Source organism: Dama dama, chromosome 19 (genome assembly GCF_033118175.1).
Source record: "Dama dama isolate Ldn47 chromosome 19, ASM3311817v1, whole genome shotgun sequence".
NCBI lineage: Eukaryota > Metazoa > Chordata > Mammalia > Artiodactyla > Cervidae > Dama > Dama dama.
In genome coordinates, this window is record NC_083699.1 from 47,958,633 (window position 1) to 47,972,733 (window position 14,101).

General features: G+C 38.3%; 1 protein-coding gene across 5 annotated transcripts in view; it reads left to right on the forward strand.

Annotated features, from left to right (window-relative positions):
• Nucleotides 1–14,101, forward strand: part of PCYT1A (phosphate cytidylyltransferase 1A, choline) — a 47,002-nt gene that overhangs the window by 27,443 nt on the left and 5,458 nt on the right. For all 5 annotated transcript variants that reach the window (XM_061166922.1, XM_061166921.1, XM_061166919.1 and 2 more), the window contains 5 exons: nt 858–957; nt 8,598–8,714; nt 9,871–10,022; nt 12,390–12,468; nt 12,896–13,038. In XM_061166922.1, coding sequence (XP_061022905.1) covers nt 858–957; nt 8,598–8,714; nt 9,871–10,022; nt 12,390–12,468; nt 12,896–13,038 — 591 coding nt within the window. The remainder of the gene's footprint in view (nt 1–857; nt 958–8,597; nt 8,715–9,870; nt 10,023–12,389; nt 12,469–12,895; nt 13,039–14,101) is intronic.

Here is a 14,101-nt window from a genome sequence, read left to right on the forward strand (position 1 = left end):
AGACAAACTGCTCAAACTGATAATTGAGTTTAACAAAGCCACAGGAGATGAGAATCAACTGAACTTACCCATACCAATATACACACAAACTTACAAGCCAATTGCGTTTCTCTACACTGGCAAGGAACAACCCAAAAATAAAATGAAGAAAACAGTTACAAAAGCATCAAATAGAATAAAATATTTAGAAATAAATTTAACAAAAACTCCTAAGTAAGACTTTCCTCCAAAGAGGAAAAGAGCATACCTGTATTCATATTTCAGCTTTGCCTCTGAGTAATTACATGCAATTCGTATAACTTCTCTGAACCTCACTTCCCTCATCTTTAAATTGAGGGTATTAACTATCATAATACTTGCCTCACAGGGCTGTAAATGAGAATTAGAACATATTTACAGTATAAAGCATTACATAGTGATGATTCTACTTAAAGAACATGGCAGCTGTTTGCCTTCCCAGTTCCGTACCACTTAAACTAAGTGGTAAGAAAATGCACTTGTGAACTTTGGCAATTTCATCACACAGTTCAGGGTTGGCTCTTCTACCATCTGGTAGAGGAGCTGTCATTCTGGACTTAGTTAGTTGGGACTATGTTTAGCTTCCCAGCCACTGTCTACCATAGTGGCTGAAATCACCATCAAGACATTTATCTTTCATGCCATGATTTGTCCATCTGGTAAAAGGTTGTATTTTCACTTGTCATTTTGGAATGCTTATATCTTTTTCCTTTTTAAAGTTATGAAGATTTAGGAAAAATTTTAATCACAGCATGTTTAATAACTGTTCTGTCAAGCTACCATTTTTTTTTTTAGTATTTTATTGAATTTATCTTTTCCTTCATTTTCTTCTTCCTAAGGGTTTACGGCAGCCAGCGCCTTTTTCTGATGAAATTGAAGTAGACTTCAGTAAGCCCTATGTCAGGGTAACTATGGAAGAAGCCAGCAGAGGAACTCCTTGTAAGTAAATGATGAATTATGTTTTTGTTTGACTATTGTTTTTAACATTCAGTTGTATTTATGAAATATATATACCTACTTTATATTCTTCCCTCAGTTTACCTGGAAAAGCTAGTTGAGAGAGGTGTTCCTCCCATCTCCCTTGCTGTTCTATTTGAGAAGATAATGTACCCCATAAAATTTCATTTTTTTCTTCTTATTGTATACTTATTTCCCAGTATTTTTGTCACAGCTAGGAGATATAGTGATAGACATTTAGGGCGTTTATCATCATAGCTGGAGATACAGAGGAACAAAGAGGATAAAATATTAACTTGAGCTGGTGTATAATCTTGTCTGTTTTTTTCAGAGGCCAGATGATGTCAGACTGTCACATTTTTAATAGTCTTCAGAATTTCCCCCAAGTTTTCCTATCAGTCTGTATACTAGCTATGATACTACTGATTGATATAGAACAAAAATACCCCAAGTTGGGAGATGCTCTTCACTTAATTTTATCTTTATTGATATTATAGTTTTCCAAGTTTTTCAAAGAAGACTTTTCTTTATTATTTTCAAAGCCCATACTCTTTATTTGTATACTTAGTTTACATCATTAATTAGCAGTTTTTGGCCTCATAAATTAGTAATAGGTATCCTAGATACTTTCCCTGTTTTGGGCAGTTGGTTTTAGAGATTGTCAAATCCTAGTGTTCATTGCAACACTGTTTACAATAGTAGAACTTGGAAGTAATCTAAATGTCCATCAACAGAGGAATGGTTAAAGATGATGTGGTACATCTATACAATGGAGTATTACTCAGCCATGAAAAGGAATGAAATAGTACCATTTGCAGAGACATGGATATAGACCTAGAGATTGTCATACAGTGTGAAGTAAATCAGAAAGAGAAAAACAAACATCGTATAGTATTGCTTATATGTGGAACCGAGAAAAATGTTATAGATGGACTTATTTGCAAAGCAGAAATAGAGACACAGATGTAGAGAACAAATTTTATGAATACCTGGTGGGGAGGAGAGAGTGGAATGAATTGGGAGATTAGGGTTGATTTATATACACTATATATGTATAAAATAGATAACTCATGAGAACCTGTTGTATAGCAGAGAAAACCCTACTCATTGCTCTCTGGTGATCTAAATGGGAAGGAAATCTTAAAAAAAGAGGGGATGTATGTATAACTGATTCTCTTTTCTATATAGCAGAAACTAACAACATTAACTGTCCTTCAATAAAAATTAAAAAGAATAAAACAAAGTGCACGAGCATTTGTTATGAATACAAAGTCTTGTTGGCATCTGTCCTTACTTCTCTTTAAGTTCTCCAATTCTCCTTTTTTCCCCAATCCTTTTTCATTTCTTTCTTGATTACTATGGTTTTTATTCTGTAAATGTAGGGCTGGACTCAACCTAGGCAAGCTCTCAGGAATAAGAGGTGGTTATAGCCTCAAATCTATATACATTTTCAGTATATAGAAGATATTTATAGTTACTTATTAATTGTGTTAGAATGTTTCCTCTCTGTTGTAACTTAGAAGTAGTGAAATGAGTGCTGGACAGTGTCAGGCTAGGATCCTAATACTCCTTGGCTGTATCTTATCCATGTATAGTATGGTTTTGAGGTCCTCAAAATTCCAGAGAATGTGGTCCTTTTGGAAGAATGTTTAGATATAGCTCATGTTGATCACAGCCCTTCTGATTTATGACGTGATTTTTTTGGGGTTTGGCTCCTCTTACTTCAATAATAACTAGGCTAATGAGGCAGAGTAAAATGACACCAAGTAAAGACAGGCTGTATGTGATAGAGTAGTGGTGGCAGGTTAGACTTAAGAATGCTACTGGACAGTTCAGGGATCACATTCAGATGTGATAGTAGAGCCTGTTGAGGGCAAAGACTTTTCATATGCTAATGACGCACATTGAGAATGCAGTACCTCACCAGATCTGATCATATTAGTTATATTACCGTTGTTGCTAATCTAGCCACATACCACTTGTGGAAGAAAAAAATGTATGTATATATATGTATACTGTTTCCAAGTTTTGACACTTACAATTAACAAATGCTAAATAGTAAATCTAATTTCTAAAAGTTTTATAATAGTAGAATTTTACAGGTAAGTCATTTTTGAGATTATATACTTTATAGTCTCTTCATTATATACGTGAATAAAGGTCCATAGAAATTAAGAAGTGAAGTTTCCCCTACAGTGAAACAAATAATTAGTGATAGAATTGGAACTAAAACCTAAGTTTTTCCATCTTTTTGTTCTCTTCACCCTGGAGTGTTGTTATTCTTTGTAGACATCAGTTATAAATAATAGAAGACCATCAGCAAACTGATTATATCTTGGGTGGAACAAATAGTCCCAAATTGGCCTATAAAGTTTGCCAATTTGACCTCTGGTTTTTCCTTTATCTTATTCTCTCTGTTCAGTGTTATGTTAAATAACCAGGTAATCGATTGTTTTCATGCCGGTGCCAGATGAGGAATAAACCAATAAAGAATCTACACATGCCATCATTAGTGAATTTTAAACCAATAACTGGTTCAAGAGGCATCCCTCCCCTGCCCCCAGCTTTTCATTTAGGGAGGTTAAAGGAGAGTACAAGAGGGAAGTTTGTGTAATCTTGGAGTAAATGCACTACTTAGAAATAAAAGGAGTATGACTTGAGAGATGAGAAGATTGTCTCTTTTCAGTTCAGTTCTGTTGCTCAGTCGTATCTGACTCTGAGACCCCATGGACTGCAGCACACCAGGCTTCCCGCTCCATCACCAACTCCTGAAGCTTGCTCAGACCTCATGTCCATTGAGTCAGTAATGCCATCCAACCATCTCATCCTCTGTCATCCTCTTCTGCTGCCTTCATTCTTTCCCAGCATCAGGGTCTTTTCTAATGAGTCAGTTCTTCATATCGGGTGACCAAAGTATTGGAGCTTCAGCTTCAGCATCAGTCCTTCCAATGAATATTCAGGACTAATTTCCTTTAGGATTGACTAGTTGGGTCTCCTTGAAGTCCAAGGGACTCTTAAGAGTCTTTTTAGCACCGTGGTTCAAAAGCATCAATTCTTTGGTGCTCAACTTTATGGTCCAACTCTCACATCCATACATGACTACTGGAAAAACCGTAGCTTTTACTAGATGGACCTTGGTTGGCAAAGTAATGTCTCTGTTTTTAAAATATGCTGTCTAGGTTGGTCATAGCTTTTCTTCCAAGGAGCAAGCGTCTTTTAATTTCATGGCTGCAGGCACTATCTGCAGTGATTTTGGAGGTGAAGAAAATAAAGTCTGTCACTGTTTCCATTGTTTCCCATCTATTTGCCAAGAAGTGATGGTACTGGATGCCTTGATCTTAGTTTTCTGAATGTTGAGTTTAAAGCCAGCTTTTTCACTCCCCTCTTTCACTTTCCTCAAGAGTCTCTTTAGTTCCTCTTTGCTTTCTGCCGTAAGGAGGTTATTGTTATTTGTCCCAGCAATCTTGATTCCAGCTTGTGCTTCATTCAGCCCAGCGTTTCTCATGATGTACTCTGCATATAAGTTAAATAAGCAGGGTGACAATACAGCCTTGACATACTCCTTTCCTGATTTGGAACCAGTCCATTCCATGTCCAGTACTAACTGTTGCTTCTTGACCTGCATACAGATTTCACAGGAGGCAGGTCACGTGGCCTGGTATTCCCATGTCTTTAAGAATTTTCCACAGTTTGTTGTGATCCATACAGTCAAAGGCTTTGGCGTCATCAATAAAGCAGTAGATGTTTTTCTGGAATTCTCTTGCTTTTTTGATGATCCAACGGATATTGGCAATTTGATCTCTGGTTCCTCTGCCTTTTCTAAATCCAGCTTGAGCATCTGGAAGTTCATGTACCGTTGAAGCCTGGCTTGGAGAATTTTGAGCATTACTTTGCTAGCATGTGAGATGAGTGCAATTGTGTGGTTGTTTGAACGTTCTTTGGCAATGCCTTTCTTTGGGATTGGAATGAAAACTGACCTTGTCCAGTCCTGTGACCACTGCTGAGTTTTCCAAATTTGCTGGCATATTGAGTGCAGCACTCTCACAGCATCATCTTTTAGGATTTGAAATAGCTCAGCTGGAATTCCATCACCTCCACTAGCTTTGTTCTCAGTGATGCTTCCTAAGGCCCACTTGATTTTGCATTCCAGGATGTCTGGCTGTAGGTGAGTGATCACACCATTGTGGTTATCTGGGTCATTAAGATCTTTTTTTGTATAGTGCCTCTGTGTATTCTTGCCACCTCTTCTTAATATCGTCTGCTTCTGTTAGATCAATACTGTTTCTGTCCTATATTGTTCCCATCTTTGCATGAAATGTTCCCTTGGTATCTCTACTTTTCTTAAAGAGATCTCTAGTCTTTCCCATTCTGTTGTTTTCCTCTGTTTCTTTGCATTGATCACTTAGGAAGGCTTTCTTATCTCTCCTTGCTATTCTTTGGAACTCTGCATTCAGATGGGTATCTCTTTCCTTTTCTCCTTTACCTTTCGCTTCTCTTTTCTCAGCTATTTGTAAGACCTCCTCAGACAACCATTTTGCCTTTTTGTGTTTCTTTTTCTTGGGGATGGTTTTGACCACCACCTCCTGTACCGTGTCAAAAACCTTCATCCACATTTCTTCTAATCCCTTGAATCTGTTTGTCACTTGCACTGTATAATCGTAAAGGATTTGATTTAGGTCTACCTGCATGGTCTAGGGTTTTTCCTACTTTCTTTAGTTTAAGTCTGAATTTTCATTAAGGAGTCACAGTCAGCTCCTGGTCTTGTTTTTGCTGATGGTATAGAACTTTTCCATCTTTGACTGCAAAGAATATAATCATTCTGATGGTGGTATTGTCCATTTGGTGATGTCCATATGTAGAGTCATCTCTTGTGTTGTTGGAAGAGGGTGTTTACTATGACCAGTGAGTTCTCTTGGCAAACTCTGTTAGCCTTTGTCCTGCTTCATTTTGTATTCCAAGGCCAAATTTGCCTGATACTCTAGGTATCTCTTGACTTCCTATTCTTGTCTCTTTTAGAAGCTGAAAGGACTTTTTTCTCTTTTAGAAAAGAAGAAAAAGGCAAGAGTCTGAAGGGCAATGGAAATCGGTTAAAGATGGAATGTTTCAATGGTAGCTATTGAGAGAATATATCAAAAGAAATAATAAATTGAAACCCAGGTCTTTTCTGTTTAAAGGAGAACATCTAGTTACTTAGTCTAGAAGTAGTGCGAAGACTATAATTTATAATCCAAATCAAGACCATTTTTGAAAGTGAAAGCAGTTGCTCTTGATAATGTGCTGGAACAGCAGATGTAGGTCAAAGGGTATAGTCATCCTGGCCAGTAGCCACTTGGTAAAAGAATGCAAAACACATTCTTTCTCCCTAGATTTTTAGTTCAACAGTGGCCTCTTCTGGTCAGTTGATTGATACACAGGCCTGGATTTTCCAAAGACTTGGGGTTAAGACATAGAGAATTGAGAGGTTGGGGTGCTGGGGAAATGCTGAAGAGAGCAAGAGGCACATCTGGGGCTAATCCAAGAAAGTTCAGAGTGATTTGGCCTAATATGGATGTTTAACTGCTGGCAAATAGCCACTCAGTTAACAGCATTCTGTCCTACTGCCACTATCCAGGAAATGTGTTTACTGAGGTAAATCTCCCTCATCTCACTTTGCCCTTGTTATATACTAATGGCAAAGAAACACCAGTACAATATTCTCAAGTTTTATATTCTATCTGTTGTCTTTTAGGATCAAATAAAGTGAGATCATAACTACTCTGGACTTGTTCAGAAAAGAAAGTGTGTTGGTTACTTCATGGTCATGATTTCTAGGATGTTGAAGAGAGATTATACTACTCAGATTGGGCGGGGGGTTGCTTTGTTTTGTAGGTGAGGAAATTGATACTTAAAGAGATTAAGATTACATAGCAATGTAGCTTGTTGGCAAGCTTAAGCTATAACTTTTTCCTACTCCTAAATCCATCATATTACTTCTCCATTTTTTGTTGTATTGGTGTATTTATTCTTTTACAAATTTTACTTCCTATAAAATCAAGGTGTTCCCATGACCTAACATTGAAAAAGGACACAGAGTGAAATGTCTTTCATCTCACTACTAGCTCACATCCACCTAGTATCCCTTTTGCAGTCAACCAGTATTACCAATTTTCTATGGATATCTAAGCAAATAATGTAAGCAAAGTCTTCCCACAGTTTTAGTGGGTGGATCATGTCATAGTCAGTCTTCCAATGAAGTTTAGGTTGTTTCCAAATTTTTGCTATTACAAACAGTGCTGCAATGAATAATGCAATCTGCATACATATTTACAAACATATCCATGAGATAAATTCCTAGAATTGGAATAGCTGAGCTAAAGGGTATAAACATTTGTCCTTTGTCTTTTGACAGATATTGCCTAATTTCCTTTCTTAAAAGTTATACCAGTTTATATTTCTATCAGCAGTGTATGATTTCTCAGTTTAAAAACTATTCATTTATGGATAAAGCTATCTATAAAGAAAAGTCCATAAGCTTCCTGAGAACCAGTTTCCTCTCTTGATTCATTGTCCTCAAGGCAGGAAGGAGATGTATCTTACCCCTACCTTCAGTATGGTGTATTTGATAAGGCTCTGACCCTTCTTTCCAAAAATAATGCAGATGCTCCTACTGTTCTTTTTTGCTGCTACAGTGAAACAACTCTTCTTTTATTCATGTAGTGGAAATAGGTTGCCTAGGACTCATTAGATTTATCATTTGAAGCATGATGAACCACTATATCAATTTCTTTCTCAGTGTGTTTACTTGACTTTAGAATTAGTCTTGTACCCCAGGATATCATTTCCTGCCTTTTCTTTCACAGTCTACTACCACTAAAAATAAGTTGACAGTCATTTATTATTTTCAGTAATGGACAGGAGAAGAGGAAAAGCTCTAATATAAAGTCCTAAAGTATTTATATATGATTTTCAAGTATTTTCTATATCACCCTATACTGAGAAGGTATAACATATTCACTATCAAGGAGAAATGCTTGAAGAAATTCCATCTGTTACCATAGAGCAGATGGTGAGGGTGAATCTGGGACTGAGAAGCAATAGATTGATAACTGGTGCTTACCTTGCCTCTTTTTCAGTCTCACTCCTCTGAATCACTCTTTACTTTCAAAGCAAAGTATTTTATTTTCAAAGCAAAGTGTTAGTCATTAGTAATCACAACAGCTTGAAAATGAGAGAGCAGGCAGCCAGAGTATAGTTTAATTATAGTCTGTTTAAACATAACTGAAGTTTAAATATAAGCTAAAAATGATGATTTTAAAGTTTCAGATATGTCTCTTGTATAACTCTTCCCTTCACTTCTTAAATAACTTCAAGAAAAAATAATCAAGAAACCCAATTACCTGATCAATTTGATAAACCCAGGCTGACGAAGAGAGTTAGTGGCTATGATGCCAAGAGGGTCTGTGGAATTCTGTGATGTTACTCCTTACAATCCCCAAACACCCCAAATTAAGGTGAATAGCCAGAGAACACCTTAAAAGGGAGTTGTGCAAGAATGGAACAGTCACACAGTGCCATTTCCATTTGTTAAATATGAGGTATTGAGTCAGTGTGTTTGTCTGATAAATTCTTTCCTTTGGATATAGGTGAACGGCCTGTGAGAGTTTATGCAGATGGAATATTTGACTTATTTCATTCTGGTCATGCCCGGGCTCTAATGCAAGCAAAGAACCTTTTCCCTAATACATACCTCATTGTGGGAGGTAAGAAAACACCTGCTGACTTAGGTGCTGTCCAGAGAAAAATTATAGTAGCCTTTTTTCTCCTGTCTTTATAACCTGAGTACATTGACTCTTATGTTGGTTTTTAAATGAGGGCTATAGTGTAGCCTCTTTAAAATGTGAAGCATATGAAGAATATGAAGTAACTAAAACCTGAACTGTATAAATCTGGAGAGAGACACTGTAAGCTCATTGACTTGAGATGTCTAGGATTTATCTCACTGGTTTTGGCTGGTTACTGCAGTCTGATCCCCTAGTGCCTACTTAAAAATAGCATTTACTTTAGATTTCAGTTTATCATCCTAACATGACTCTGTATGTTTGTATGTGTACTGTGCATGCTTGGTTGTGTGACTTTGTGACCCTGTGGACTCTAGCCCACCAGGCTCCTCTGTCCATGAAATTTCACAGGCAACTGGAGTGGGTTGCCATGCCCTTCTCCAGGGGATCTTCCCAACCCAGGGATCGAACCCACATCTCTTGCATCTCCTGGCATTGGCAGACAGATTTTTTACCACTGCACCACCTGAGAAGCCCCTCAGTTTATCATTCTGAATCAGCTGAAGTACAAAAGTCTGCTAAGCAAATGTTATGTGGTCCAATTCAAGCTAATAGAGCTTCACTGGTGGCTCAGATAGTAAAGAAGCTGCCCGCAATGTGGGAGACCCAGCTTTGATCCCTGGATCGGGCAGATCCCTTGGAGAAGGGAATGACAACTCATGCCAGTATTCTTGCTTAGAGAATCCCATGGACAGAGGAGCAGCCTGGTGGGCTACAGTCCATGGGGTCACAATGAGTCGGACATGACTGAGCAACTGACACTTTCCAGTCTAATAGGAAAACATTTTTTTAAAACTATTCATTGATGCAGAAATGTACAGTAGGTTCATTTCTAGCCAAAGATCTTATTCTTCTGTTGTATCCTCTCCTTTCCAAAGTGTGAACATATTGAGTGTTGCTCCCGAAGGTGTATCTTGGATTAGGGAAAGCATTGTTATCCAGACTGAGCTACATTTAAAGTACTGTTATCCAAGTGGGGTGATTGGTTACAATCCTAGGAAATGGTAGCGGTTGGTGACCAAGGTGTGGTTAAGCAGAGGGGACTTTGACTTATAACCTTATGATGTGGTGAACTCAGTTTGCAGTGATGAGCTAACACACAACTTCAAAGGCTTCACCGTGATGAATGAAAATGAGCGCTATGATGCAGTGCAGCACTGCCGCTATGTGGATGAGGTGGTGAGGAATGCCCCCTGGACCCTGACACCAGAGTTCCTGGCAGAACACCGGGTAAGAAACTGAGTACATGTTCCCATTCCCTGTTTTATAGTCCCCTCAACTTTGAAGGCTTCTGGTACTTGGGCTAGTTTTCCACTAGCTTTATTTTACTTCTACCTTCTCTGTAAATTTAATATAGAAGAGATGATGATGTTATTACTTCTAATAATAGTCATCCCTGACATTTTTATTGGATTTGATAGTTTAGAGGTGCTTTTACATCCATTATATTTCATTTGTTCCCCACAAAAGTCCTATTGGGTAGTTATTAGTTATTTCCACTTTACATATGAGAACAGGGCCAGAGAGGTCAAATAACCAGGTTATACTCTAGCAGGGCTAGAAATTGAACCTCTTCAGCTTTGGAGTCTACGCACCCCCACCCTTTCCCCCATAGGTGTGTCCATCCTCATAGCATACCAGCCTCTTTAGAGTATACCTAGCCACAGCCATGCTCTCAGTTCAGTTCAGTCACTTAGTTGTGTCTGACTCTTCGCGACCCCAGGGACTGCAACATACCAGGCCTCCCTGTCCATCACCAACTCCCAGAGTTTACTCAGACTCATGTCCATTGAGTCGGTGATGCCATCCAACCATCTCATCCTCTGTCGTCCCCTTCTCCTCCCGCCTTCAATCTTTCCCAGCATCAGGGTGTTTTCAGATGAGTCAGTTCTTCGCATCAGGTAGCCAAAGTATTGGAGTTTCAGCTTGAGCATCAGTCCTGTCAGTGAATATTTAGGACTGATTTCCTTTAGGATGCACTGGTTTGATCTCCTTACTGTAGTCCAAGGGATTTTCAAGAGTCTTCTCCAACACCACAGTTCAAAAGCATCAATTCTTCGATGCTCAGCTCTTTATAGTCCAACTCTCACATCCATACATGACTACTGGAAAAACCATAGCTTTGAGTAGACAGACCTTTGTTGGCAAAGTAATGTCTCTGCTTTTTAATATGCTGTCTAGGTTGGTCATAACTTTTCTTCCATGCTCTCAAGGAGCTCACATTCCAGGAAATAAGATATAGAAACATGGACTTATCTTGTATTGGCTTAAATTTAGTTTCAAGACTTTTAATTTCAGGCTAGAAATTATGTGGGGTCAGAAACCAGGGAGGTTTCTCACTTTGTCTCAGTGAGTTGATATTATAAAAATCCTTATCTCCTTTTTATTTTCCCACATTAAAAAAGCAGATTTCCTACAAAAGATGGGATTATAGCTGAGAAGAACTTACCAGGTCAGGTTGGAGGCCCTCAAGCTTGAGGAGCCAGCAAGCATGTTGTCAGTTGTCTACAGTGGTGTGTAGAATGTTGAAAGTAAATTGTCCAGTGAGACAGGAAAGAACAAAGGTAGCCAAAGTGCTCCAAAAGCAGTATTTGGGTAGGCCTGAAGCTAAGGGATATTTGTTACAACTATTTAGGATTAGGACAGACCTTTTATAGTTCTGTAGCTTTTCTGCATCATCATTTAGCAGCCAGTGGTACCAAAGGTGAAGAGCAAGATTATTCTCAGCAACATAGCCAGGCAGGCCCAGGCAGAAGAGATTAGAGGGACTCCCAGATTCCCTTTTCTCTCCTTGTTAGTAGTATATCATCAGTCACGAGTCTGTCTCGCTCACCATTCTTATTTTCACTTTGCTGCCTTTGTGTCCCTGACAAATTGTTCATGGGTAATTAATACGTTAGCTGAGAGTTCCTGACATAGTCCTGATGAGCATAACATTACAATGGCTTCTGGGAGCTGGGTATGGTGGTATTAGCAATTATATTAACAAAGGAGATATGGCCTATTCAGGAAGGAGTAAATAAATGAAGTTTAGAAATATTGTTGATCCCAGTGCAAGAGGTATTGACAGTAGTAAATAGATCTGAGACCTAAAGGTCTTTTATGGGGCTCTTGGTTGCTATTTTTATATTCCCACTTATCTCACAGACTTAGAGAAAAACCAGTTAACAAAGAAGTGACTTCTTTCTCATATTTTTAGAAACCCTGTTTGACCAGTTCTTGTAGAGCCAGGAGGATAGGGAGGTTTCTTTTCTTCTTTTCTTGACTCCTTCCACTAGCTAGCATACCAGAAAATCCTCCAGGCCTATTTCCCACCCATGGTGACTGGTATTCAGTGTGAGGGTAGCACTTCCAGGAACCAGGAGGAGCAACTAGAAAAGAAACTGGCTAGCTTCATGTTTATGATCCATAAACAGTTAGGTTGGATCACTTGTAAAAGAATCGTGAAATTTATGAGCTGAGCAAGGAGAGACAAAGAGAAAAGTTCATTTGAGGCCTGGCTTCACCTTGTGGTCCTTTTTCTGGGCCACAGAGTGTTGCCTGGTTCTTTCTAAGTAGCAGTTATCCTGAGTTTTAATGATGTTTCCTTATTTTCAGATTGATTTTGTGGCTCACGATGACATCCCTTATTCTTCTGCTGGGAGTGATGATGTTTATAAGCACATCAAGGAAGCAGGTGAGTAAGCTGATGTGCATCCTCATTTTATGGAGTCTTGGGAACAATGACATATTCAATCATATCACTACAGAGGAAAATTTATACAGTGAGAAATTCAACATCCACTTTTAGGTCACACTTTGGATAAGAGGTTAAAGTGAGCATAGCATCATATCCATCAGTTCTCAGTCTAAACATCTACTTTTGTTATCTCTTTTAATTTCAAGAAACCCTTCTTCAGCCCCATTCTTTTCTTAATATTAGGACCTTTCCTTACTCCTAACCCTTGATTCAGTCTTCCCTTTGTATGTCAGCATCTCACACTGTGCTTAGTAATAGCAGACTCTGCTCTTTGAGGATAGGAAAGGACTGTGGCTCCCAGTTTCCATCTAGTCCTACTGCCTGAGCTATTCAGAGTATCACAGTGTTTGTGTTTTTGGGTTAGGCATGTTTGCTCCAACACAGAGGACAGAAGGTATCTCCACATCAGACATCATCACTCGAATTGTCCGTGACTATGATGTGTATGCCAGGCGGAACCTCCAGAGGGGCTACACAGCAAAGGAACTCAATGTCAGCTTTATCAATGTAAGTTCTAACCTCATCCCAGAGTTCCCTGGCCCTGTAGCACATGTTGCCTCTCACTTTGTCTAAGTTAAACTTGCTCTTCAATCTACTCTTATTATCACCTCCAAAAGCTCAGTGGATACCTCTTTGCACATAGTACTATGCCAGGCTTTTTACAAAGAGCATTTGGATGTATCTGTTCTATAAAAAGAAGCATTATCTGCCTTTATGGTCTAGTATCACAACATTGATATAAGGACATACAACCAATTAAATAAGAATGTGTAACTTACAAAGTACAGTGTTTATATCAAATACATTTAAAACAGTGGTTCTTAACTTTTTTTTTTTTTTGTATGGTCTTTTTAAATCTGATGAAAACTATGGATCTTCTCCCTGTGTGGATAGTAACACACAACATTTTGCATGCAACTTCTCAAGGCACATGGAACTAACTTTTAAAATTTGATTTATGAAAGCAAGTTTATCTTAACTAACATTGCCCTTAGAAACAAACTGCTATACATTTTGTATATAAATTATACCTCAGTAAAGTTGATTTAAAAAGAAGAAAGCTGCTGTGTCTTCTATACGTGAGTAATTTATCATGCTCCCTCATTTGTTCCCAGCTCTGTGAATTATGAATGGGTAAAATGGTTTCATCTAAATTGATTTATCTGTGCAGATAAATGCTGGCTACTGTTAACAACCTAGCTGTTGTTACACTGCAGAATTTATTTTCAGGTGTTTAAGAATCCTAAACATACTCCCTTTCCCCTTTATGATCTGAAAATGAGAACACTTTTCATTTGGCTAAAGACTCCTTCCCTCCCTTTGGGAGAGTTCATACCATTTTTCCCTTATTTTTAGGGAAGCTGACAGGACCAATGAGTATCATCCTTATTTTGTGAATGAGCAAACAGACCTCCAGATGTTTAAAAAAAAAAAAAAAAAAACGAAACGTCTCTGTAGTCATAGAATAAGCCAGTGATGGAGGGAAAATTTTAGCATAATAAATGAATTAAGTAAAAGGTCTGCTACTTTCTTTTTCAACCTGTTAGAGTTGACTTGTTGTTGGCAGTAC